Below are 27370 nucleotides of genomic sequence, written 5' to 3'. Positions count from 1 at the left end.
TCAAGCCCTTTTTAAATAAAGCTGAAGAAAAGAGGAACTGAAAGGGATTCCTCTCGAGCGTATGCACACTGCTCTAGCAACTCCTGCAGTGGTTTCTGTGCAGCCCCTGAAAATGTTTCTTTTTTTTCCTTTTTCTTTTTTTTTCTTTTTTTTTAATACTTCCCTAGAAATACACACACACAGAGAGCGTGCATGGCATGGCAGGACAGGGACAGAGAGGAGCTGTCACCCTGGGCTGACCCAGAGAAACACATCCATCCACTCCACCTCAGGGAATTTCATCCCCAAAATCACAGAGCCTCCCCTGATTCTTTAGCAGCAGCAGCAGCTCACTGTACCTGTGCACAAAAGCATTGCAGCCAGGCCAGCTGAATGGAGTACAAGACACTCTGTTCTGTACCAGGAAAGGGCTGGGGGGGAAGGAGTGGCTTTTTTGGGTTTTTTTCCCTTTGTTTTTTGTTCCCCCACCCCACACCCTGCCGAGTCACTTTGATTATACTCGCCTGGTGGACTATGAATTGAATCCTAAACATTATTCTGTTACAGAGGACACAGCTCTGGGCTGGGGGAGGATTGAGTCACATTCAGAATTTGGTCAGGCAAATAAAAATGTCATTTTAAATCCTGAACAACAGTGGGAAAGCTGCAGCCCGTTGCTAAAGCCTGAGTGGAAAGGCCAGGCAAGTGACTTGTGCCTGAGCCCATCGAGGTGGGTGGGAGCTTGGGCACCCCCAGCAGTCACCCCAAGGTGTCCCAGACCCCTCTCCCAGCCTGTAAGGTGTGGCAAAGAGCCAGGAGGGTTTGCCTCTTTTTAAAAGGTGCACAAATCTAATTGCACACTTTGTCATGCCATGTTGTTGGTTTAAGTCACAGAGATTCAGGCTTTTATTTACCCTTGTTGCTGAGCTGATTTAAAATCAAAAGGTAATTACAAATGGAACAGTAGAGTGGGGAGGGTTTCCTTATCTTTATCATTTTTCTTCCATTTCAATAAAAAATTTGAAACTAACTTTTTTTACCTCATTAGAAAAGGGTTTGGTTGAAATATCCACACTTTTAGTAAAAGACTTTTAAACAAATCAAAGGCTGGAAATTTAGGGTGTTAACTTTGCTTTAAAAAGGAAAGAGGAAAATTCTGAATACCTTTTATATCACTAAAAAGAAATCAACAAGCAGTATAATTTAGTCAAAACCATTTAGAGAAACATTTTTCAACACTTCTATTATTTTATCTTAGGACTGCATATCCAGAGCTGGGTGATTCAGCCTTTCAAATGACTAGCACAATGTGAAAAAAGTTGGGCAGCAAAACAAAATCTCATTAAGTCCCTTGTGAAGGCATTCTTTGCAAAGACCTAGGAAATGGTTTCATGAAAATCACCAGCTGAATTTCCCCTCCCAGGATTTTGGTCACAGGGAATGCAGGTGCAATCTCTGAGGATGAAGCACAGCTAAAATCAGTTTTGAGTGTCAGCATTCAGAGCAATCTGCAGAACTCCATGCTCATCTCCAAGTGATGGAATTTGCTTCCTGCAGTTCCCAAAACTCCCTGCCACGCCCAACAGCAGTGGCCACTGGGAACTGGCTTTCACAGCAAACAACCTGACCTGCCCAGGAAACCACCTTATCTGGGGGGGCAGACACTGAGGAGGGCTTGCCCTCTTGCTTTCAGATATTTTGCACCTCTGCTTTCTCAGTGCAGTGTGATTTTCCTGCTGCCTGTTTCCACCTTGGGGTTTTTTTTCACTCCCCACTCACACCAATCTCGTGCCTAAATCCAGTTCCAGTCTCAACAGTGTGGAACATTCTGCTACAGCAGAATGGCAGGAGCCAGGGACAGATGACAGGAGCATTTCTGTTGGGGAGGATGACAGGGCAGCTATGGCTGAGGAGCTTTGCAAAGCTAATAACTCAGCAGATTGCTGGCAACACTTCAGGTTAGCACTGCCTGTTGTCAGAGCTGAGCTTTTCTGAAATCTCCTGAAGAGGGGAAGGGCTGCTCACCAAGGACATCACTTCTGTGGGACCAGGATCTTTAGGGGACAGGGTTTGAATGTTGGCACTGGGACATATTTAGGGTGGGTTGTGCATTTTGTCTGGGACATATTTAGGGTGGGTGGTGCCAGGTGGAGGCTCAGAAGCTCAGAGTGCACAAAGCAGTTGTGGGGACAGACACCATCTAGCACCAATTCCCAGCACTGGAGGGGCAAGGACCAGGACTAAGGTCTCTGGGGAGCACACAGGAGGGCATGGGGCACTCTGCAGTGGCAAGGAGCTTCCTCCAGGGTTAGCCCAGGTGTTACAGCCCTCCAGCAGCTCTGCAAAGTCATGGGCAAGCACCAGCCCCCATCTGGTGTGCCTTGCCAGGACAGCATTTGTAAGTGACCACTTTGGTCACCTTAGAGAAGTGCCATGCTCTGCTAGTCTCTAAGAAGGGTCAATAGGGACTGTAAAACGACTCAGAGCAGATGGCAAGGCTGTGTGTGAAGATGGAAACGGCCCTACAGCATCATCTGAGTCAAACCTACGCTGACATTGAGGAAGATTTGCCAAAATCCTTGTGCTTGTGCTCCCAGAGACCTCATGTTTGTCCCTGCTCAGCACAGAGCCCTCCCCAGCACAGCTGGACCTCCTGACTGTCTGGGAGCTCTCAAAGATTTGCAGCTGACCCCCCAAACTCAGGTTTCCTTTAGTCCCTTTTGAGCCTTGGCTGCTTTTCTCTGAGTCCCCATGCAGTGTGGCACCCCAGCTCACAGCCCTGGGGTGGCTGCACTTGTCCCTTGCTGCTGGGGCCTGAGCCCCTGCAGCTGTCCCCTGGCCACTGCCACTCAATCAGCTCCTTGTCACTGGCCTGGGGAGCAGGCAGGAGGTGCAAACAGAGAGAAGAAAGGAGAAAGATGGGGGGGAAAATCCCATATCCAGTCACTGGTGCCAGGGGAAAGCTGTCTTCCTTCCAACTCTGCCCAAAAAAATCTGTGACAATGAACCCCTGTGATGTGCTCATGGTGAGCACTGCAAATATTGATGGACTTCTGTATATCTAAGAATTAAATATTAGGGGTTTTTCACAGGAAATACATCTGTGCACACCTTTTAGGTGAATGGCAGGGTGTGCAAATAGAAGCTTCTGTGTACACAATAGCTGCCTGCATTGAGCATGCCATGGAGCATTTTGCTCACAGAAATACCAGTTTATGCATTAAATGGCCCAGAAATAACATATTTCACATATTAAGGACTACTCATGATCCCCCCAGCAGTCCTTTGGCTGGCACACTTGAAAATACCAGGCCTCTCACCACCAGCACCACCTCTTGGTACTAAAAAGTCCTGAAGCCAAGCAAAACTCTATTTTTGATGATCTGTTGGACAACTATAAACTTGTGGGAGCTGTTCTGATGTCTTGCCAGGAACAGATAGTTTTTCTTTACTTGCTGATCTCTTTGATATTGTATTGGGATATCAAGAACTTTTTTCCTCTGGAGGGCTTTGAGAAAAACGGGTCTTGTTTTTGGACTCTCACAATGCGTCCTGCAGGGATTAAAATAAAAGTTGTTTATAATCTATTGCTTCCTGCATTGAAGGGGCTCACAGAGCCTGCCAGAAAACACTGTACTTTGTTGCTATTGCCACTGTGGGGTTTTTTACATAGTAATTTCACCTAAGGCCAGGCTGCAGAATCAATAGCCATGGTTAATAGCAAATTATTGACAGATATCTCAGGATTAACTCATTCCTGCATCCAGGCCTAGTTCACCCTAGTAATATTTAAGAAGTGTTGGTTCTTGACCAAAGAATGTTTTGCTGCTCTGATTGTTGTGAAGTTCTTACTTTTCCTACACACACAATCCTTAAGAACTGGAACTCCTCGATCTCAGAAATCTGATGTAAATCAGCTGATGGCCCCAGACAGCAGACTTGTTTGCAGGGCTCAATGGTCCATTATCTGAAAGGATAACAGGAGTAATCCTGACCCAGAAGAATCAGCAGTATGAAATCAACCACCAAAAACAAAGAAGTGATTCACAACAGATCAGTGTGGATGTGCCAGAGGCTTTGAACTTAAACAAATAATAACAGCTGTAAAATATATTTCTTTATTATTATTAAAAATCCCCAATTTTTCCCAAAACATCAGTATGTCCACTATAATATTTCCTTTTCCTGGGAACGAGTAGTCCTGGTATCAATTTTGGATGATGTGAACCATAACCCTTAAAATCCCTAGATGACTGCTCCCATCTGTATGACTTCCCCTCACTTGAAAGGGCCAGAAATGCAAATGAATTAATCCACAGGATGAGCTTGATGTGGAAAAATGTTGTTTACTGTGGTATGTTTTGAACAGTTCATGGTTACCCCCTGCTTTGGGGGGAAAAAAAAAAAAAGCAAAAGCCATATGACAGCAGAGAAAAAAATTTGAAGCCCTTTTAGCAACTACTGGAATTAACCTGATGAACCCAAGCCTTGCCACAGGCAAGGTAAACAAATTGACCCTATGACTTCCACATAGCTTCGAGTTGCATGCAAGTGGAGATCGCTGGCGTCAGGAGCTTCAGCCAGAAAACTGAGGCTCTGTTTGCTCACACAACAGTTCTCTTCAAAAGGGAAGGAAGAAATAAAATGGCATTAAGTAACCAGTACAGTGAGGGCATTTCCATTTCAATCTACAAATCTGCCTGAGTTGGTTTGACTTTGTCTTTGCAGCAGAGTTTTTCCAGGCCTGGCATTCTTGAGGTTCAGCCTCCAAAGTCTGGAGCAGTGCTTGAGTTCAACTGTGTGATTGTGCCAGCCTTTTTGAGCTACGTTAGGTGGTGAGCTCTTCTGTGAAGCCACATCTCACAGACTTGAGCATTGGCCCTGAGGTATTTGCCCAATTATTGTGGGATACCTGCCTTTGTCCCTTGATCTGTCTGCAAAAGCAAATGAGAAGTCTCTGGTTTGTCGTGTCCTCCCTTCCAGCTGTTCCAGCTGTTTGCCTTCGTGCACCTCTCTGGACGTGAGCACTGGGCAGGTGGTGATAGGCTGGAGGACACTTCAGCCCTGCCTTGTAACCTTGACAAAACAGTGCCAGCAGCTCACCCAGGGACACCTGGCCTGGGTTTCCCCAGCTGGGGACACCCTGCTGCTGGCTCCTTCTGGGCCTCAACAGCACGCCCAGAGCTGGACTGTAGGACTGCATGGGGCTGCACCTCTGTGTTCATCAGCTGTGACTCCAAAGGTCTGGGAAGCCCCAGGACTTCAGGGGGATAAGACATCAGTTCAGAAGGGGCTGCCATTACCCTTGGGAATTTGGTTATCCTGGAGCAGCCACAGTTGGTGTTGAAGTTGTCTGGTGCTGGCAGACTGCCCCCTCTTGTGCAGTGAGGATGACCTGTCAGGCAGCTATTGCTGTAGTTTATTGGCAGGGTGTGTGGCTGAATCAACAGCAGGAATAGGAAGAATGGCGTTCCTGAGGAGTACTGGAGCAGCTGACAGCACTGGTGTGTCCAACATTTGTCTTCCACCAGCTCACAAAGTATGTCTGAAACAGATATGACAATACTGGGTCATTATTGCAGGCATAACCCCAGCCCCAGTAGAGAGACACATTCATAAGGCAAGGTTCTCTGGTAAAGAGGGGGATTTCAGAGTGTTCTGGCATCTATTCACTCCTTCAAGAGGAGATTTATCTCTCCTCTGAGCTGTGACTGCATCTGTTGCTGGTCTATAGCTGTCCTGACTCCTGAAGCCAGACTTTGAAGGAGAAGTCAGGTTTAACTGCACCCTGAAGAGAGGTGGGAATTGTACCCCTGTAAATGAATAAATGTAAACCACACAATCTGTAACGTGGCTATGGGCTGCACATTCAGCTAGCTGAAAAGACCACACTCCTCTCTGCTGCCTCATCTGGGACCCACCCTGCCTTTTGTGTACAAAAGGTTTCACCACATGCTATTTTGCCATGCAGAAATATTCTTGTTTTTCTCCTGCTTGTGTTTTTGTTACACTCCTTACATTGGTTTTCCAATATTAATGCTCCTTAGTCACACTGGAGTTAGCCAGGTTTCTGCTCTGTATTTTCCCCTCTCCCCAGAGGGTTTGTGGAGAGCAGAGCAGGGAGAAGTACAGCCTCAAATGTAAAATAAATCAGGAGGCTGAATGAGCTTTCACAAGGTAAAAGCTATGTATAAGATAGATATTTTAGGCCATGATATGTAGGGGATTGTTTCATAGGCTGGAGTTACCTTCAGGAATTATTCATCCCACTGTATATAAAGCCCATCTGACTGCTGAGAAAAAAAGCTGCTTTTTGAAAAATACATTTCATCATATAATATTTATATTTGCTTTTACATTGTTATGGGCCTACTGACTATTTAGTAGCCAAGACTTTTGAATAGTTCTGGTTTTCTTCTTTCTTTGAAAGCTTCAAGAGATCCTGTAAGATTTGGAGGGACCAGGATTTCACCTATTGTCTCTATTTGCCAAGTCAGTGGTAATTCCTTGTGCAGGATATTTTCATAAATGAATGCTTCAGTAAAGTTGGTTTGAAAGGAAAATGGAAAAAAATAAAATGGAAATAGAAGTGGCTGGAGCCCAGCACCTGGCAGTACAAACACATGCAGCTCAGCAGAGGGTGAGCAGCCCCTTGGGGAAAAACCTCTGGGCACTCCAAGGTGATGAGTAACCCCTGCCATGGCCATGCCCTGGCAGCCACAAGCCATGAGTCAGCCCCCCTCTGCCAGATTATAAGGGGGAGGTTGGTTTAAGTGTCTTTAGGCTTTAAAAAATAATAACACATGCGGGGTTTTCTTTTTTATGCTCTCCTTTCTGATGTTTGGACCCTTGACTCTGCTTTCTGCTCATGGTTTCCCGCTTCTCTCAAAATTACTTTTTCTTTTTTTGAACTGAAAGCTGAGGTTCTCATCTAATCACTTCACTCCAGGAGCTGGGGCTTTTCAAACAATAAATATCACAAGCCTGGCAAGGAGCTCTGAGAGCTTGTGTTGGTGATTGCTGCAATAACAACCTTGGATGTTTACGCAGTGTAGAAAATAGTGTAAAAACAAGCTTCAGTTTCAAGATATAAATCTTCCCCATTGTGAGAAATAGCTTCAGAGAGCTGTTTGTTTTAATTAATAGTTGCAGAATGGTGAATAACTGGCATAAAATAACTGGCCCAAACCTTCACCTAAATCCTTGAGGAAAAAAATAAAAAACAAAACCAGACATTAGAAACTTCTTTTAAGATATGAAACTTTCAGCTAGCTTGTGGCAAAACATCTTCAAGTAAGAACTTATAGCTGGACTCCTGAACTCAGTTTTGATGAAGTGTCCTGATTTTAAATCTGGCTGTTCGTTTAAGATCCTATATATAGATTTAGGAAATCTAACTTAAGGCTTCATTTTGAAAAAGTATACCTTGGCCTCTTTTGCAAATTTATTTTTATATTCGTATATATATGTGTATATAGAATTAGAGAGAAGTATGTTTCTCTAAAATTCCTGGCTTTAGGCCTTGACTTGGCCTAAGTGAAAAGAATATGTGAAGAGGTTTATGAAAAATGAATCTTTGCATTCATCCAGCACCTTTCACCTGAGTATCTCAAAGCACTTTACACCAAGGAAGAATTATGCCACTTTAGCCCTGCTCACCCCTAGAAGAATCTGCAGCATGGAGTGGTCTGGTGGCTTGTCCCAGGTTGTCAGAGTGGGTTTCCTCCCTCCCCACCACCTTCCTCCTGCTCCCACCCTCGCTGCCGAAATCCGGCACAGCGTCCCCATGGGCTGCTGATCTGCTGCTGCTGCCCTCAGCACCTCCATTTCTCCACACATTTCTTGCATCCTGTCTGCCTAAACATTTTAGAAAATGCAGCCCTGACCCCAAAGAGTTTACAGGATAAACAAACACAATTTTGTGTGTGGGTGAGAGAGACGCAAAGAAAAGCCTTGTCGTGCCAGCACCCCCTAATCGCTCTGCTTACGTGCTTTGTGTCTTTCCCTCTTTCTTTATCTTTTTTGTTTATTTACAATATGCACTCTTCAGGCTGGGGGTGCTGCCTCCTCCTCCTGCCTTTTCCACAGTTCAGCCCCAGAGCTGCTTGGAGCCCCTCACTGCTACCACAGTACAAACAATAATAAATAAAACCAGCACTGTGAAGAGATTATAATTAGAGCTGTGCAAAACTCAGCAGTTTTGGTCTGCATCGGTTCCTCCCTGCTGAGTCTACATTGTGTTTTGGATTTGTATGCAAAAAACCCAAAGCAAAACTTCCAAAGTGCCAAGTGTGGCCGGGGCTAGGCTCAAAATCATGCATATACCAGGGTGTTTTAAAAGGTTCCTCCTTGAAATTATAAATCTGCTCAGTCCAGGTTTACTGAAAGGCTCCTGAACCTTTGCAGACTTTGGAGACCAGCAAAGTTTTTTGGTTTTACTACAAAAGCCTCTCTCAGCTCTGCCTAATGTACCAAGTGCCACCTCATGCTGCCCTGTGGCTAACAAGAGGATTTAATCTTCCCCAGCTGCCCAAGCAGATCTGCTCCTGAGCACCACATCTGGCTTTCAAACAGTGTTTCAGATTCCCACACTCACTGGCCATGCCCAAGTGATGTGGGTAAACAGAGCCATGTCCAAAATCCCACTCTGACCCAGGGCACTGCCCTGAAACCACCCTGAGCTGAGTAATCCCTGGGAGTGCCTGGGGAGGGCCCTGGGAAGCACTGAGGAGGGCTTGGGAAGGCACAGCATTTTGGCTGGCACCACAGATGGGCAAACCTTCACCCCCACCCCCTTGTGCACACGGGTCCTGCTCCCCTCTGCCTGTCTTGCCAGGGCTGGGGATGGAGGTGAAGCCCCACAAGAGCAGTGATGTCTCTGCAGCCAAACAGCCCAAGGATGGTTAGTGGGGCAGCTCTTACTTTCCCCTCCTCTCTGATTTTGTGTGCTTTTGGCATGTGCAAGTCTCTGAACTAAAGTTGGCAGGAGCTCTTACATCAAAAAGTCCCTTCCCAGGCAAAATTTGCAGGATCTGCTGCACTACAAGGAGTCATATTGATTTTGATGAATTTTTCAGGAATAATGAGCAAAAAATAAAGATTTGAATGGAGATTTCTCAGTGTTTTCAAAATGAAAGGGGAGGGGATCATGTTTTTCACAGCGATTTTTGTCTTCTGCAGATCGTTAGCAAATAATAAAGGGGGAAAATTAGATTGCATGGCAAAGAAACTGTTTACTTGTACCCAGGCTTGGCACATTCTGGGGCCTTGGAGAATTTTTTCTTAATCTTTTTGCAGGACAGAAAATCCACATCCTTATTAACAGTAATTAAAACCTTAGCTCAAATTCCTAGAAAAAAACCACTTTTTTTTTCCTTACCATGGACATTTCAGCTAACTGTGCCAAAGGTAAGGGGAAGAAGGGTGAGGAACTCCATTTTTTTTTTGTTGGGGTGCACCATGCCTCAGCTGAAGCATAGCATAAGACCCTCTTCTTGGGGCTATTGCTTTTTCCCTCTGCTTCTGTGTAATCTGCAAGCAGTAAAATGGTCACTTCAGCATGGAGCAGTAGGCATCCATGGCCCTGGCATCCAGACTGGGGGGAATAACCCCAGCCAATAACCCAGGCATTTTTAAATATGGCTTAGACATGTAGATTATATTGATCCAGTAGATCAAAGTCACAGTTCATGGTGAATAAAAGTAAATCAAAGGTTGGACATGATGATCTTGAAGGTCTTTTTCCAACTCAAAGATTTGTACAATTCTATTAAAAGTTGATGTAGCTACTTACTTACTGTAAGCAATTAAATCTGTGGGGTTCTCTGTAGTCACCAGTGTTACCTATTTTATTAATGAAGTTTAGCTTATTCCTCTTTTATTAATGGATTTTAGCTTTCTGACCTGAAAAATCTATGCTTTCTCTCATAGCAGAAAGTTGCATAAAGATTTCCATGGCTTCCCATTTCTACCTCTAGAACCTCAACAAAGCCAGTAGCCCAAAATCTTAATTAAACTGCAGCACTGGTTTAAATTGTTCTACTAAATGCTGGGACAGTGAATTCTCACTGGGCCATTCTCATATTCCCACACCTCCGTGATCATGTTAATACACGTCCCTTTTTATTATTGCTGTACTTTTTCTCTGCAATGATAGGTGAAAAAAGAAACATGGAGGAGAAAAATTGTATATATATCTATATGTATGGTATATAATGGTCTCCCCTGGCAGTATTCCCTGCAGGATAAGGCTGAAGAGCTGTAAAAGCGATAGTAGGCATAGCTGAATTTTTTCCCCCCCCTTAATTAACAGCACAGTGCCTTGCAACAGAAAATTGAGGCAGGTTTCTGCTGACTTAGCAAGTGCCTCATGAGGAAGAAATCTATCTGGCAATTATGGCTTTGTGTCTCCCGCCCTGTCTCCTGTTGTTTGTGTAAGACACCGGTGCTTCTGCCACGGGCTTCTTCACACAGCTGTCCTGTCACTGCCAGCTTTCATAGGTAATCCATCCAGCTCAGCAGAGTTCAAATAAGACACCTCCCTTTCTTTGCTTTAATTAATGCTTTATTTGAGTCTCCCCTGGGGATGTAGCCATGCTGATTTTTCAAAATTCTCACTTATTTTTCAAGAACGAAAGAAATGGAAAACGGCCGCTGCTGAGATTCCGGGTTTGGGAAATCTGCTTTGCTCAGTCTTCTGTTCTCAGTCAGTGTTTTAAATGGCCATGGACATCTCTTTGGCTACAGAACCTACTATGCAATAAATTCTCTAGCTTGGGAAGGAGAAAAAGACAAATCTGGCCAAATTCATTGTTCCTGCAGGCTCTTCTGCTGCCCTGCACACACAGTGCTGGAGCTACAGCCCATTCCTGCACTGGTTTGTGTTGTCACACCCCACACATTGCTCAGGCCCTTCCAGGTGCTGAGCAATCCCACATCAAGTCATGAACTGTTCCTTGCTGTGGTGTTGTTTTTCCTGCACTGTCCAAGCCTGTGGGTTTTGCTGAGCTGGGATCAAACGCTGTGGCTTGGTGTGACTGAACAGACAGACGGACACCCTCAGCACCAGGGCGCTGTGCCCCCAAATCTGGACGAGGCAGTCTGGAGTCCACCCACTTGCCATGATTTTTTTCAAGAATTCATTAAAAATACATGTGGCAGTGCTGCTAATAAACCAGCAAGCCAGTAAAATCCACCAAATGACAGATAAGCCAGACAGGCTAAAAGCAAAGGGCTCAGCAAAGCACGTTGAGTCAGTCAGAATCAAGAACTGCTACACCCTCAATCAGCACTGCCTGATAATATTTCACTTGCTTTGGGTTTCTGTGTTTTAATGAGGAAACAATGGTGTTTTGTAATCCTGGCTATTTAAACACGTAACACCACCCTGTGCTTCCGCAGCTTCTCCCTCCAGCCACCTTGTGAGCATTGTGCAAAGTCCTGTGGCACCTTCAGAGGCTGTGGGACTTTCAGTGAGTGTGCTGTGTAAAGGCAAGCCCAGGGACCTGTCCCACGCTGAGCAGAGAAGGAATGAGGGCAGAAGTTTTCATTTGACCTGTTCAACAGCTCACGGTGCAAAGGCCCAGCTCTCACTTCCCAAGACCTTCACAAGTCAGCTTCTCCTGGGCTTCCTGCATCGCTTTCACTGAAACAGGGCACAGCTAAATGAGGGCCCAGGACAGGCTCCCTGATGGCCAGGGCATGTTGTGAGCTTGGTTTTTCTGACAGCAGCACAAATCTGCACACAGACCAGCCCTTAGTCTGGCTACAGGGTTTGGCTAAAATGGTGTAAGCTGAAAAGAGAGGCCCAGACAGTGGCCTTTCAGTGACACCCTCTGATCCCCAGACAATCATCCTTTTGCTTCCTGGTCACATTTTTCCTCCTGGCACCACCAGCACACCACACTTCCGACCTTGTTCTGCCGTGTCCGTGTCAATCCTCAAAGAGCCAACACAGGGAAAGGCAAAGGCACCATCTTCTCTCGTCCTGTCTTCTGCCAACAGGGACCAATCTTCTTTTTCCAGCACAACTTCCTTCCTTCCTACAGCCAACATTTCAGCCCCCAAATTAGATTACTCTTACCTTTTCTTTGGTCTGTGTCTTCTGTTTTGTTCCAAGACTGAAACCTACCCAATTTCAAGTGATTTCATGTCAGAAAGACAGGAAATGACCGATTATGTGATCCATGTGGTCAACAAATACTGATAAGGCTCATCCAGGAGGTGACTTGTGCTCAACGCACAGAGGCTGGCCTGGGGTCTAGACTGGATCTTGGGTTTCTGAGCTCCTGGTCAAGTCCTGCAAGAACTGCCTGGAACTTTTCTAGTACCTACATGTCTTGCTATCTAAATCTCCATCACCATAATGCCCGTGCTCCTCCCAATAACAACACTCCCTCTCGCTTTGCCTTTCTCACCACTCTATAAGTAAAGATGGGCTGATAATTTCAAGCAGGGATATTTGTGTGTTTGCCTGTGTGTGTGTGTGTCTGTGTGTGTGAATGAAGAGCAGTTGTGCATCAACAGCTGTGATAAAGTGCATGAAAATTACCTTGGCACTCACAGTCCATCAGGTATGTCAGGTCAGCAGGGCAGCATTAAGGGAATTCTCCCACTGGGTTCAGTACCAGTAAGTTATTCTTGCAACTAAGCTGAAAAGAAACAGCCCAAGGTGACCTCCCCCTGCCAGGAACTGGTGAGCCCTATCTAGCCATGAGGCTGGTGTGGTTAGATGTCATTCTCACAGAGGGGATTTATTTGAGCTCAGAAAAGCCAAAGTGAAGGCTTGATACCATCTACTCAAAGGGTTAGGTGAGATGCAAACACCAAGTCCATCACACCCATCTAAAATGCTGAGTTATTGCACCCACCTAGTGAAAGGCTTAAGGTCACTCCTTTCTCAGTGCTCCTTTGGCACCATTGAAGTACTCAGTGCTGCTTTTTCTTTTTATTGTTCCTCTCTGTCCAGTATTGTTTGGAGATTTGAAAATTAAATTAATCAGCGTCTTGGAGCACAAGTTACAAGGTGGCTTTATTGTGAAATTGCAGTGTGACTCACAGAGGCTGCAGATCCACTCCTGAGGCCGGGCTGGCTCTGTTATTTTTGCCTGTTGTTTGTCTCCAGGCTGGCTTTGAGCAGGACCTGCAGCCACACAATGCAAGGGGCTGAGAAATGGCAGGGCAGTGCGTCATGCCGGGCGTGGCTGAGCAGCCATGTCACAGGGAGAGATGGCAAAGATTACAGGGAGGATCTGAGCAGGATCCAGAGGAGGGTGAGGAACAAAACGTCCTGCAACAATAAAAATGTCCATTTATGTGTGTGGCTCAGGGGACAGAGAGTTCTTCAAAGTCCCATTCACCTGCTGGGGGGAACAAATTGCAAATGTCAGAAAGCACTGGCTGCAGACACAAAGACAGGTGCACGTGCGAAGAGCTGAAAGGGGACAAGCTCTCACAGGAGTCCAGCTCAGCTGGCAGCCGAGTGCTGCTGCTGTGGGAAGGTATCCTTGTGTCCACTCAAACAGTGGCACCACTTGAATTTCTTGAGCCAGAAACAAGTACTTCTGGGAGCAGTAGAAATTGTGCTGCCTGGTTTCCTGTGACTCTCTATTTTGTGGTTGATTATCCGAGGCTAATAAGGGGCAAGAGCTGAATAAAGCTTTTCCTGTGGTCAGAGCATCCTGTGTGGATTCTCTGGGGTCTAATAATACAGTTCACCTTCCTCTTCTGCCCTTCCTTCAAAGAGGCACTAATTTGGATGTCTGTCTTCTGCACAAGTGCCAAACTTTCAGAAATCTGTATGAACTTTTTATCTGCAAGGATTCTCTGGCAAATGTGTCTGAAGTTGGCCAGCTTAATCCAAAGCTGCCATAGCAATATACACACAGATATATCATCAGCCAAACCTCATTGGTTTAGGAAGCAAGGATTCATTTAAAAAAAATAAATCACACCTTCCCCAAAGCAGTAACACATAATCTGTGTGCTGACCAGGCCTGCTTTAGAAAGCCAGGGCTCAAGTTGTGATAGTTGCTGAGCAATTAAGCAAAAAGCATCTTACACCAGAAACATCAACCACAGACACAGGTCTTACTGGGGAGCTCCATCAGTGCAACTGTGGCATGGGAAATACAAAAATAAAATGCTCAGTGAGAGGGTACAGGCAGGAAATACCCCAGGAGCACAGGGCAGAGGGACAGACTTTGTGCTTTCATTGAAACAGGAAAGGTAGATGGAAACCAAAATAAATGAAGCTATACTTAAAATAAAGATTACCATACCCTAGGCCGACAGAGGTTGTAACACCTGACCTAAGAATGGGTGGGGATGTTTGGGAGAAAGGAAGGGAGGCCTGGAAAATGGTGGTGTTATCCAGATAAGTCCCATGGAATGAAAATAAACAGCCGATATCTGCTAAGGGGTACACGGAATAAGTCAAACATGACAGTCTGGTGGTTCATACATTTTTATGTGTTCATAAAGAATTGGATCTGCCAGAACAACAGCCTGCCATGGAAGTGGAGCTTATTTAGGGTCTACTCATGTACCTGTTTACCTGACCTTTGAGGTTACTGGCAAGAGCTCCTGGTGTGGAGCTGGTGTTTCCGTGCTGTTTGCACCCTCAGCAGAGCCCAGCAAGGGGAGCACAGCTCAGTGCTGGGCCAGGTGGTGCTGGCAGCTGGCTGTAGGACACTGATGTCCCACTGTGAGGTGTTTCCCTGTGCCTGTGCCACCTGGCAGTGCTGCTTTTTTTCTACAGCATTGTTGTAGAATTGACGCCAATTCCAACTCCGTCACAGCTCATCCCAAAACCAGCCAGTTCAGGGGATCCTGTTCATGGGTCCTGCTCATCAAAGCCCTCCTGTTGTTTAAGAGACACAAGCTGCTAGTTCTCTGCTAATATGAATGCCAAGGTTTTTTCCAGCAGGATGTCATGATAGATGCAATTATTACTCCTCAGAGACCTGAGAAATGGTGGTATAGATATATCTCTGGGCATATGTGTGTAGGAGTACTTAGGAGACTCCAAAAGCTTATCCTAAAGGTATAATCCTGCAAACTGTTGACCATTCTGGCTCCACTCCAGCAAAGCACTTAAATATTTGGTGAACTCAGGAAGACTCTTCACATGCTTCAAGCACATCCATAAGCACTTCATTGGAGCGGGCTCAGAGTTTGCTCCAGAGCCACACCTTGCTCAAGAAAAATCTCCCCAGGCTAGTCCCAGTCTCTGTGCCTGGTGTGGCCATTGGCTTCCTCACAGCTACCAACAGGCTATGTCAACACTGACATTGTCTGGCCTTGCTGAAAGGGAAAAAAGTTTCTGTGGATTCAGCGTTCCACCTCAGTGCAATATCTCTAACAGGACAAACAAGGTGAGAGGGAGGCAGTTTTGCAGGCAGTGCTGTAGACAGAAGATGTGCCTTCCCAGAATCAGGAGTCTCTGGGCAGCAATAAATCCACATGCTAAAAAATAAAGCAATTCCTAAAATAAACAATTCAGGCTTCGAAGTGTACAATAGGCAATTAGCTTGAATAATTGGGTGTAACTGTAGGCAGAGAGAAGCTACAAGACCAGATGTGCATATAAAGCTAAACACAGGATCTAATCAAATCAATCCACCATCTGGAATGAGAAGAAACATCATGTGACAGACCTGGTCAATATGTGAAAATGGTACAAATTTCTGGATAACGAGCTGAAGCTAAATCAATATGTCACGAGTCAGAAATGGAAGCATCCATAAAATGGATTGCACCAGTTCAACTAAATCACATCTGATTTTACTACATTAATACCCTTCTCTCCTACAAACTGACCTTAGGTGACCTATCCCAAATAACAAGCTGGGAGCATCAGCTCATACCCACAGGTAGAAATACCTCATGGCAGACTAAGGTTCATGTGCACACTTCTGTCCATACAAAATAAATCCTACCTATCAAATGACTCTTTTCCAAGCAGTTGGTGTTAAAACCCTCCAGGCAGCTGTGTTTAAGTCAGAGAATGGATCCTGATTCATTGGAGCTGTCTCAGGACCAGGAGCTGCAGCAAGGGCTGGAAACAGAGGAAGCTGTAAAGCCAGAGCAGAGCTGGGCCACTGCTAGAGAGGGGGAGTTCAGTGGGCTGAGCTCAGGCCTCTGGTGCTTTGGAAAGCCTGGGCTGGGATATAATGTTTGCATGGCCCCAGATGGGGTTGACTTTGCAGTGTCAGATGGAAAATATCACACCACCAGGCAAAGCCCCTGGGGATGGCCTTGCTGAGCTCCTGGGTTCCTCTGGGTTCTGGGGGCTCTGGGCTGTAAGTGCTTAGGTTTGCAGCTTGCTGTGGGACAAGGGCTGCATGGCAAGGAGGGCAGGTCTGGATATCTCATCTCCCAGGGCAAAGCCCCCCTGGTGCAGCAGCTCTGACAGCAGGGGCTGGGGCTCAGCCACACAGAGCCTCTGCCATCCTCCAGCCCTGCCAGGACACCCTGGGCTGTCCTGTGGGCTCACAGCTTTCTGCAATGCAGCGAGGCAAACGGGAAGGCAGAGTCAATCCAGCTCAACCCAAAGCAGAAGTTGCTGTTGCTCCATGACATTCTGACTGGGGACACAAATTGTCCCCTCTTTCCCCTGCTGCATCCCTGGTAGCAGCAGCCTGGATGTGCTGCAGGATGAACTGCACCAGGGCAGGGAGGGAGAGAGCAGAGCCTCCAGGGGGTGACAGTGACTTTATGTAATCTATGGGGTTAAGCTTTTGGTGCAAAGCTTCACTGACTTAGCAACATGGGAGTGTGTTTGTGGGTTTACAGATTTACTCCAGTGCTCCAGCAGACCATCTTCCCCTTCTGCTGCCTCTCTGGAAATAGTTCAAGTCAGTGTGTTGTGCACATAATTGCTACTGGCTTTCCCAGCCTCCATAAATCATGTTAAAAAAACAGACAAAACCTAGGGGTGTCACCAAACCAACAGGGGGAGGGATTTTTCTGGCCTAAAGTGACAGGAGTTGGGGGAAACCATGTGGCTACTCTGACTGGTTTCCACACATGCATTTTGTTTATGGTCTGTGCGTGCAAAATATGTCCGAAGAAAAAGCTCTCGTGGGAGCTAAGAATCTGTCCAGCATGTGGCAAACCCCCATTATGACCCAGCCCTCTTCATCTGTCCTGCTGCCATGCCAGGGGTCTTTCTCCACAAGCCTTTTCTGCAGCAGGAGTCAAGTGAGGTAAAAAGAAGTGTTTAAGCATCATCAGCTCTCACAAAGAGAGGCTCAAAGTACCCTCAAACAGCCCATAGGTGTTGAAAGCCAATCTGGTGCTCAAGGTGAAGGGGAGGGACACCTTGAGCCCCATGGTTTGACTGAATTTGTGGCTTGCTGTGTCTCACTAGAGCTGGTGTCAGGGCTTTTTTTTACTTTTTTTTCTTTTTTTTCTAACAGTCCTGCATGTCACCATGGAGTCCAGCCCCCTTTCACGGGGGGATGTTAGAATAAATACACATTTCAACACTCCTTCAGCTCTCCTCACAGTCCCAATAACAACAGTGCAATATTTTAAACTGCTTTTGCAAGTCTCCTTTCTACAGGGCAGTTGAAAGGATATAAAAGCATTTTAACAATTTTATAGATCATCTCCGGAGCACTATTGTGATGTGGGAGAAGGGGAGTTTTGTTGCCATTTGCCCATGGACAGCTGCCAAGCTCACCTGTCTCCACTGAGCCAGCAAGGGCCATATCACATCTCTCTGGAAACTCTGCAGCCAGCTCTGGATGGCTTCTCACTTTACTTATCTGAAAAACACGTTGCTCTGTTTAACCCTTTCTCAGCTCTTGCCTGCGGGTGTTGCTCAAAACAAGCAACTTCTGTTTGGGCTTAGGGAGAGTAAGAGTTGTGGGGTGGATTTTGGAGAAACCTGAAACCAGGACCCTCCTGTGGAAAAAACCTTCATCCACATGAAAATTCCTCTAACCCTGCAAGTCATCCTACTGACCTCGGGCCAAGTGTCCATAGCTCTTCTTCTGCCGCTCCCTGGTCAGAGTTAACCAGCCTCCAAATCAGACCCTTCTTCAACAAACTCCAATTCCACAAGGTGCTGACTACATCTTCCTATGGGCCACTTAATTCTTGCACCTAATTTCTGCTTCTAATCTCAAAAATTATCATGAAAACCCTCCTGTGTATGATTGACACAGGAGAACTGTGCAGTTTTGTTTGCTGGAGTTCAGGAAATATTTACTGATCCTCATGTGGAAGGTGTGACAGAAGTGCAGTGTAATCTATTCCCCTGTGTAAGGATTTCTCAGTTTCCATCCCTACAAATGAATATTCTCCACCCTCCTCTTATCCTGGAAAAAAGAGGGCACAGAATTATTCCCTGACACATTCTTTCACTGAGCTGGCAAAATACAGTGAAATCCAGCAGAGTTTAAATGATATGGAATATGCAGGCATAGCTTATCTAAGATAAAGCGTGCAGATCAAAATCAACAAAGCCTCACAAAAGAAAGCCCCAAAAGAGCTTTCATCTGCCTGATCCCATTTCCCTGCCTACACTTCTTTGTACCCTATTGCAATACATTAGTTCTGCTTTGGTTTCTGCTCTGCAGCAACATTTCTGCTTAAGAAAGATTCTGTTGAGTCATTACCAGCATCAGCCAAACAGGCTTTTCAAGAATGGAGGAGAAAATAAAGGCTGTGGTTTTCAAATTAATTCCATGCTGCTTAACCCTTAAACCACTAGTGACTTTCAGACTCTTAGCCAAGTCAGTGCTGAGCAGATTTTGGGGCTGTTGTGCCTGAGACAGAGCAATGTCAGTGCTTTTGTCAGTGATTGACCACTCAGGCAGTGCTGGCCATGCACCTGGAAGGAAGAAAGAGTAGTGAAGGTCTCTGCTGTCCAACCATGTCCTAAACACTCCCTTCTTGCTTGTAAACACTGCCTCAGATAACCCAGACCCACACCTAAACTGAGGCAGGGAGAAGGGCTTTTCTTACCAGAAGCTAGCAGTTCTAAATATAGAAATGGAAGAGAGACAAGCACGTCTCTCCCTCTAGGATGTAGCAGAGATTCTCCACTCCTTTCCCCAGCAGGTTGTATTTAGGAGACAATAGTGGTTACCAAAGAGATAGAACTTGAATAAGCTCCTGGTACCTTGAGGTTTGAGGGGCCCACAGGGGAGCCAACACTTGGAGTGAGAAGAGACAGAAGAGGGAAAAGTGGATAAGGTGATTTTCCTTGCCTTGGCTTTTAAAGCAATCTCAGCCTCCTAAGCTTTCAGTCCACGCTGCCAATGGCTATTTCCAAAGTTATCTTTGCTCAGAAAAAGGCTGGAATCGTTCTCTCTCTCTCTCATTCTCTCTGCCTCCCTTTTTTAATGAAAGCTCAGTTTAGATCTGATATCAGTCTAAAAGGTTTGCTATCAAAGTTTATTAGACCCACTGGGACAGATCACAGTTTGCAGAGGCTCATAGTTTCACGGCAGATAACTGCAAAGTGAACCATTCAATGTTCTTCAAAATGCTCCTTTTTCTTGGGCTCATCTATAACACAAAGCTGCACTGTGTTCAAGCATCATTAGAAGTGATCCCAGCTGATTACATGATGCTGGCCATAGTTCTGCCTCTGGAGCAAAGTCAAGCAGCCCCCAGCCCCCAGCCTGTCCCACGGGGTGATGCTGAGGTGAGTGGGAGCCATTTGCAGTGAAGTCAAGCCCTACCAGCACAAGGGGATAATGCCAGCTATGTGCTCCTAAAAAAAAGATCAGAACTTTAAAAATACTAAGAAGCATTAGTGCAGCTTCCCTTTAAAAATTCATATTTGCCTTTCCCTGTTTAATGATAATGATAATAATAACAACAATTAGGAAAGATTCCTCTGCTAGGGACTGCAGCTGAGAAATTTCAGTTAGAAAGCAATGAGAGAAGGAATTAGCATGTCTTCCTATAGAATGGCTGTTCCTTTTTTTTTTCCTTTTTTTTAATGAAGTCATTGGTGTTAATTGGAGGTTTCTAGTAGGCTATCCTCCTAAAAGTGCATGGGAATAAACACCATATCTGGTAGGATCTCTGACTGCAACATGTATCACTGAGGCATCTATTTACAGTGTGAAGGGAGGGGAGGCTGTTCCATTTCCCAGGACAGTAATGGAAAGCATGATGTCCTACAAGCAAGGGTGGTGAAGGCTGGGAGAGGTACTGGGAAAAAAACATTCACAATAAACCGAAGAGTGAAGGAGAGTTTCAGGGCAGATATTTGCAGGATGCATCATCATCAACCCTGGGAAAAGGCTGAGAGACAAAATGGGTGAATTGAGTCCTCGGGCCAGCAATGTCCTGCTGCCATCTTCCCTGTGACTTTGCAGTGTCATCTCCTCTAGCAGCAGCTGGACAAACTTAGGGAGTGGGTGGCTCTCAGATGCCCATGCTCCCTGCCAGGCTTTTTCCTTGCTTTTGGCCTCTGAATGCCTCTCACCAGAAGCATTTGCAACCATCTGACAGCTCTTCTGCTCTCTGATTCCCTAACAGGTCATGCAGATGGACCAGAAGCTGGATGACATCCTGAGCACACTCCAGGCTCAGCTGGGGGATCAGCCCCAGGCACAGATGCCAGGGCAGCCACCCCACCTGTCAGACATCCCCAGACACCCACAGGGTCCCCCCCAGTGACCCTGCAAATGTGAAAGCCAGTGGACAGCCACACGTGACCCTCCTGCTCTTCCACGTCCGGGTATCTCTCAGTCTCGGTGTCCTCATCTGTGTCATGGCTGAAATGAAATATTGTGCAGTAGTAGATTAATGAGGAAAAAAAAAACAGGGAAAAAAAAAAAAAAAAGAGAAGAAACGGCAAGAAGCCAGTCACAACCTTAGGAGAGCACATAAGTTCTGCACCTGTTTTATTTTATTTTAGCTGAAGTCTGCCAGCCAGCAGCAGCCCAGCTCCCATCCCCCAGCCCCAGTCGGGCTGAGCACACAGGCACAGGGCACGCTGTCAAGGGAAGCATCCCAGCCAGGGTTAGGATGACCCATTTGTGGGCACGGAAGGGGAAAAGAACTGTTCTTTTGGCATTTAATCACTAAGTTTAATGCTCACAGCATGCCCGAAAGGGGGAAAGGAGCCAGCATTTGAACATGAAACAAATGGAAATCAGTGAACAGGAAAATTAAACAGCATGTTTTGACTTCTACCAAGCAGTGAGGATCATAAGAAGGGCAGATTTATATGCTAGTGCGAATGACAAAGTAAAGACAACAGGCTACTGATTAAAAATATGGAAGTGTACACAGGCTGGTTGACATATGAAAGGCTGAAGCAGAGACTTCAGCTAATTAAAGCAAAGGGCTGCCAGTGAGATGAGATGCATGTTGGAACAGACAGGCAGGAGAGATAGGATCTGCGTAGGCTTACTTCACCAGAACACTGTAATAGTTATCAGCTACGCTGATGACTGTTATGCAAAATGTTCTCAAGCTCTTACCTTCATTCAGCAGAGGTTGTTGACTCCAGTTGCCTTAATTTTAACATAAGGAACCTGTATGGTAATTGGCTATGAGCTATCTGTGAAGCTGGGTTAAAGCCACGGAGTAGCAGGGTGCTGCAGGAGGGCTGCAGCTGTGATTGAGAGCAGCAGCGTTCCTTAAAGAAAACAGAAATGCACGCACTGTTGATGGAAGTTAATGGCTGTTTAAATAAACTGCTGTATATAATTTTAAATGCTAGATTTATTTTTTGCCTTGTAATCTGGCTGTAAATCGAGTGCACATGCTGGCTGACGTGCTCTTGTTGAGGAACACCTCAGGTGCAGGTAGCTGGGCTGGCAAGCTGCGGATGGAAATGCAGGCTGAGATGCAGATGTAAATGCAGGCTGAAGTACAGGCTGAGCTCTGGGTGGGAGCCCAGGACAAGAGGATGAACCTCTGACCTTTGGGGTGACAAAGAGCACAAAGGCAGGTGACAGCCAGCCAGGTGAATGGACACTGAGACACAGCAGCAGCTGGGAATTGCCGAGCTTTTGGACAACAAGGGAGATGGGAACAAGTGATGGCAGCGAGGTGGATGGACACGGAGATGGGGACTGGCCACGGGGAGACTGTGATGGGATAAAATCCCAGGGACTCCTTTGCTGGGATCTCTCCTTGGAGGCAGCAGCTTGGGCTGTTTCTGTGTCACTGCCCCAGGAACAAGTGGCTTCATGGAATGAGACATCTGGGACTCTGCCACCTCTGCCATGGCAAAGCTGGTGCGAAGTGTGTGGAGTGTGTGGGGAGCCAGGCCAAGGAAGGGCCTTCAGTCCCAGAAAGTCTCTGACCTTGGGAGTGGCACTGCCAGAGAGTCCCAGAGGGAATGGTCTGACTGGGGAGTTTCCTTAACATTGCCACCATGAAATGGATCTTACCTGGCACTTCAGAAAATGGACAATGCAGCACTGCTGCTACAGACCTAAATAATAAACCAAGCTAAAATGGGTGCAGTGTTACTTACTCAAGTTCTTTTTAATATATTTGCATAACCAACAATTTGAATGAGCAGAAGACTGCAGAGCAAAAAGACCTGATTCCTGGGAAATCCTAAATATATTCTATTCCCACTCATATCCGTGAAAGCCAAGCCTACATTGCATTTAAAAGCAACCTGAAAGACTGGTCCCTTAATAAGCATTTATTTGGACAAATGAGTGGTCCATTTCAATGTAATCAAATTAGTTTCTAACTATTACCTGTCCCTTTAAAACTCTTTCCCAGGTTTGTGTGTCTGGGAATTCAAGCTTGGAAAGAGCACAATGAGACTGATTCCAATCTTTAGATTGCAGGCGCGTCTTAGACAGAATATTAATGATGTGTGAGAGGCAATAAAAAAGAAAAAAAAAAAAGAAACAATGTGGTTTTAATTAAATCAGCTGACAAGCCGCCATTCCATCTTGTCTGATTACTGCAGAGTTACTGAACATGACCAAATACAGCATGTAACATGGGAAAAACAGTAAATAGTCATTGCCAGAGCACTGAGTTGCTCCTGGGTTTCAGTCAGGGTCATGAGCTTCTGCAATGGTCCTTCATAAAACCTCCCAGACTGTGGCCAGCCAGAGCTAAATGGGCAACTGGACACCAAATTAGGGTTAACACTGTTTCATCAGCCACAGGTAAAAGAAAATAAATCTGCCTGGAGATACTTTTGCCACAGATTTTCTTAAGGGGAGCAGTGCAGCTTTCAGCAGAAGAACTCAGGGACAGCTGTGGCCAACACAAGGTGACATTTCCTTCTGCAACACTGCAGATATTTGTGTGAGGGATATCCTGATCACTTGGTGGACCAAGTAATGCAACAGTGTTTTACTTACTCTTCAGCCTCAACAGAAGTGTTTAGGCACTATATATATAGCAACACCTACTACTCTGAAGTGCCTGGAAAATCCAGCTAAATAGAATACAAGTGGTCACAGCTATGGTGAGTGTCAGAAGGGATGAGTGGGTGGGAGGAGAAGATAAAGAGGCAGGCAGTGGTCCCTCCAGAAAAACAGAATGTGTGCCAGACTGTCTGTACACATGCATGTGTGCACCCATGTCTGTTTTAAACTCAAGCCAGGGTTTCCCCAGCAAGTCTTGAGTGAGGCCAGAGCCTGAACATTCACCGGTTTTAAAATTCAGCAGTGCTGGCCATTCATCCACTTTAGAGCTGGTACTGTGGACACCTGGCAGGACCTGTGACCAGGACACTCCCCACTGACATGAGGGTGTGGGTTGAGCAAATTGCAGGAGGAAGGAAGAAGCCTGGTGGGAGACACCAATTTTTACACCATATGAAGATATTAATGGTAAAAAAATTCAAGCAACATAGCTTAGCCATCCTCAAGAAAATCTCCACACCTAAGACAGAAGTCCATTTTGCCATCCAGCAAAATCTTTCTGGTTGCCCAGGGGGAAAAGTACACAGAATTAGCACTGATGTGACCATGTGGTGACACTTCCTGACCCTTCTTCTGAGCAAAGATGGTTTGGTACAGGCATACAAACTGTATATTAAAGCATTTGCACTTGGCCTTGTTGAACTGGATGTGGTTCTCATGGTCCCATTTCTCAGGCCTGTCCAGGTCCCTCTGGATGGCATCCCTTCCCTCAAGCCCATCCATGCCTGGCTCAGCTTGCTGTCACCTACAAACCTGCTGAGGGGGCACTCCATCCCAAGGCTGGGGCACTGAGGAAGATATTAAGTAGTTTTTTCCCCGGTACAGACCCTTGAGGCAAGTCCCTCATTGCTGGTTTCCATTTTGACATTGATCTGTACACTGAAACTCTTTGGATGCAATCATCCAGACAATTCCTTGTCCATCTACCTTTCCATCCATATCTCTCCAATTCTGAACTAGCAATGGCAAGGGGGAGTCTATCAAAGGCCTTGAAGAAGTCCAGGTATTTGATCTCAGTTGTCACTGTTGTAGAAGGTAAGTAGATCAGTCAGGCATGACTGCACTTGCTGAAGTCATGTTCAGACTCATTAATCTCCTCCTTGTCTTCCATATAATTCAACAGGACTTCTAGAGGGATCTGTCCCATGATCTTACTGGGCACTAAGGTGAGGCTGACTGGTCAGCAGTCCCAGGGTGCTGCTTGTTCCCCCGTGTAAAAACACAGGTGCTGCCATGCATTCCCCCTTGGCAATGGCTCTAACAGAAGCCAAAATTACAGAAAGCATTCCCAGGGGAAGTCTCTGTGTGTGTTTTTATCTCCATTTGTACTGACACTGGTTCACTGGTGTTCACCCTACTCATTTCTGCTGGATGGGAGTGCAGCTGCTGAGCAGGGAGCACTCACAAGGTCACTCCTACAGCCCCTCCTCTCACACCGGTGGAACAGTGACAGAGCCTGAATGGGCATGGCCCTTGAGGTTGTCTGCACTGCAGCCACGTCTGCAGGGGTCCCACTTTGCCTTTTGACTCAGAACAGAGGCACAGCCCAGGCAGTCAAGGTCTCCCAAGGCCACAGGATCAGCAGGGGCAGCTGTCAGGAGTGCAGTTCACCAGTGCATCAAAAGACAAGAGTGTAGATCAAGTAAAGATGAGATACCTTTTTTCCAAAAGATCACATGGTTTTCTACCTGATCCAGTTTCACTGTGGAAGATACATGGTGTCCTCTCTTACCAGAGACATCGACACTAACCCAAACAAGACTTTCCACATTCCTTCCAATAATGCATGACATCCTGAAGTCTGCTGTCTGCCTGTGATGATGCAAGATGCTCAGAAGTCATTACAACAAAGCCCCAGGGGATTATTTTCTCATTTCCATAATTACATAGTCAGTAATAATATCACGAACCAATCTTATCTCAAAATGTGTACTCAGATCTTTAATGGTGATATTTCTTCAGTGATGTGTACTCAGATCTTTAATGGTGATATTTCTTCAGTGATGTGTACTCACATCTTTAATGGTGATATTTCTTAAGTGATGTGTGGGATTACAGTCCTCTGTATGATAAGGCTGCAGCAGTGAGGGAAATAAAAGTTCAGCTTCCATCAGCTGGGGGTTTTCATTCCTGAGAAAAGGTAACTGTGCCCCCAATACAGATGATATGGGTGACAGATCACAAATCTGCTGCCTCATCTGGAACACTCTCTTCATCTCTGGAGAGTAAAAAGTGAGAAAAGACTCTCCAAACACAGCTGCCCCTTTCAGAAGTGGGCCTGTCCAGCAGCCCTGGGTGTTTTCCATCCAACTGCCTTGATGTGGTATCACCAGAGAAACCTGTGCTGGAAGTCCCTCCAACCTCTGTAGGACCAGGACAGCTGCATTCCCTGCTTTTCCCTTGGCATGGCAAATGAGCAGGGCTCTTTTGGTGCCTCTTTTCTCAGTAGCTCAAGGAGTTTTCTCTTCTCACTGATGTTTCCAGTCTAAGCCCTGAAGGGTCTGGACTGACAATACATTCAGGAAGTGCTGTATCTCATGCAGCCCTAAACAGCAGAGCTCATTCAGCACTCTTTTGAACAATCTGAACAATGTGTCCAAAAAGAAAACCATGTTAGGGAGTAAAATGCCACCAGGTAAAGAATCCCAAACATCAAAACTGCATTATTTAGTATGCTGAAGGAGTACATGCTAGAATCATTGTAATGGCCAAGGAAAAGCCTGGTGAAGGGCCCAGGGTAGATCTATCTCAGACATCATTTCTAGCTGCAGCATAGCCCAGCCAGCAGAACCAGACAAGATGGTTCTGTGCTACCTCCATGGTAGGAAAAGGTTTGAGTCCCTCTCAACCAGCCTAAAGAGCAACCTCTTTTCTCAGTTAAAGCAACCTCTGCTGTTAGTCAAAAGACACTCCAAGGTAGCTGGAAATATTAGACACCAAAAGAGAGACAAAAAAGTCTAATTAACTAATGGTCATTATTGCTTTTCCCACATCCTTTTCTAACCTCCAGAAGATCCCAAGCTCTGGACTGGATTTCTGTTGCTGGGGATGTGCACATGCTCCCTGCAGCTCCCTCCCTGTCATCCAGCAAACAGTGCCTGTTAGACAGGAAAGAGAGAAACAGCCAAGAGCATCCTCCCTACAAGGAGCTGTTTTGCCAAAACACTTACTACCTCGTGTTTAGCCCTCATTGTGGATTTCAGTGGCTCCCAAATGACTCTGTAAAAGTGCAGTGTCTCTGCCTGGATTCCTGGCTGAACACCCGTTTGTCTCAGGGCTTGGATTTGGCACATCTGGGTTTGTGAACAGAATTTTAACTCATCTTCATTATGTCGTTTGATCTCCCCCTGGGGTGGGTGGAACTGTGTGCAAGGGACTGACCTGACATAACAGTGAGGGGAAGGGAATTCTGAACTCTGTGATTAATGTAACTGCTATACCTTGTCTGGCCAATCAGACAGGCAAAGGTTGTTCTTTCTTTAACCAAAGAATCAAAATTTTCAGCAACAATGCCTTGAAGCATTTGCCTGAGACTCACCTTAGCCTTAGAGGAGAAAGATCACATTTCAAAGATACCTGTTGAGCATTACTTATGCTTAGCTAAAATGCAGCTTTTCTTCTTTACAGCTGTGTACCTTGGGTTGTCACATCCCTTGTTAGCACCCTGGTCACCAAGGCCCTTCAAGCAGACAGTGTTCCTGGTGGAGGGGCTGGGGGTTGTATCATCAACGTGAGGGGGAAAGGGGACCACTTGTGCACAGTTACTGTGGCAGAACAATTGCCTGATTCAGTGTCCTTATTCCCTTTGTTTTCTTTGCTGAGAATTTTCCCCTTTCTGAAACACTAAACAGCTCAATTCTTCCAACCTAAACAAATGATCCTGCCAGCTACTGATTTTTCCCCCCTTTCTATTTCTAATGGTTGGTATTGTAAGTACAAGTTTCCATTTGTTTGATAGCGGGTCAGGGGGCCAAGAAGAGCGAGGGACAGCTCCTGTTACACATCAGTGC

At 45.9% G+C, this 27370-nt stretch overlaps 1 protein-coding gene across 1 annotated transcript in view; it reads left to right on the top strand.

Moving 5' to 3' along the window:
* Window positions 1–22833, top strand: part of LOC132327071 (potassium voltage-gated channel subfamily KQT member 1-like) — a 387557-nt gene extending 364724 nt beyond the window's left edge. Inside the window, exon 14 of the mRNA XM_059845811.1 lies at window positions 20485–22833. Within this exon, the coding sequence (XP_059701794.1) occupies window positions 20485–20625 (141 nt within the window). The 3' untranslated portion in view covers window positions 20626–22833. The remainder of the gene's footprint in view (window positions 1–20484) is intronic.
* Window positions 22834–27370: the final 4537 nt, after the last annotated feature.

Source organism: Haemorhous mexicanus, chromosome 5, assembly GCF_027477595.1.
Source record: "Haemorhous mexicanus isolate bHaeMex1 chromosome 5, bHaeMex1.pri, whole genome shotgun sequence".
NCBI lineage: Eukaryota > Metazoa > Chordata > Aves > Passeriformes > Fringillidae > Haemorhous > Haemorhous mexicanus.
The sequence above is the reverse complement of the archived record's forward strand: the minus strand, read 5'-3'. Positions and strand labels throughout refer to the sequence as shown.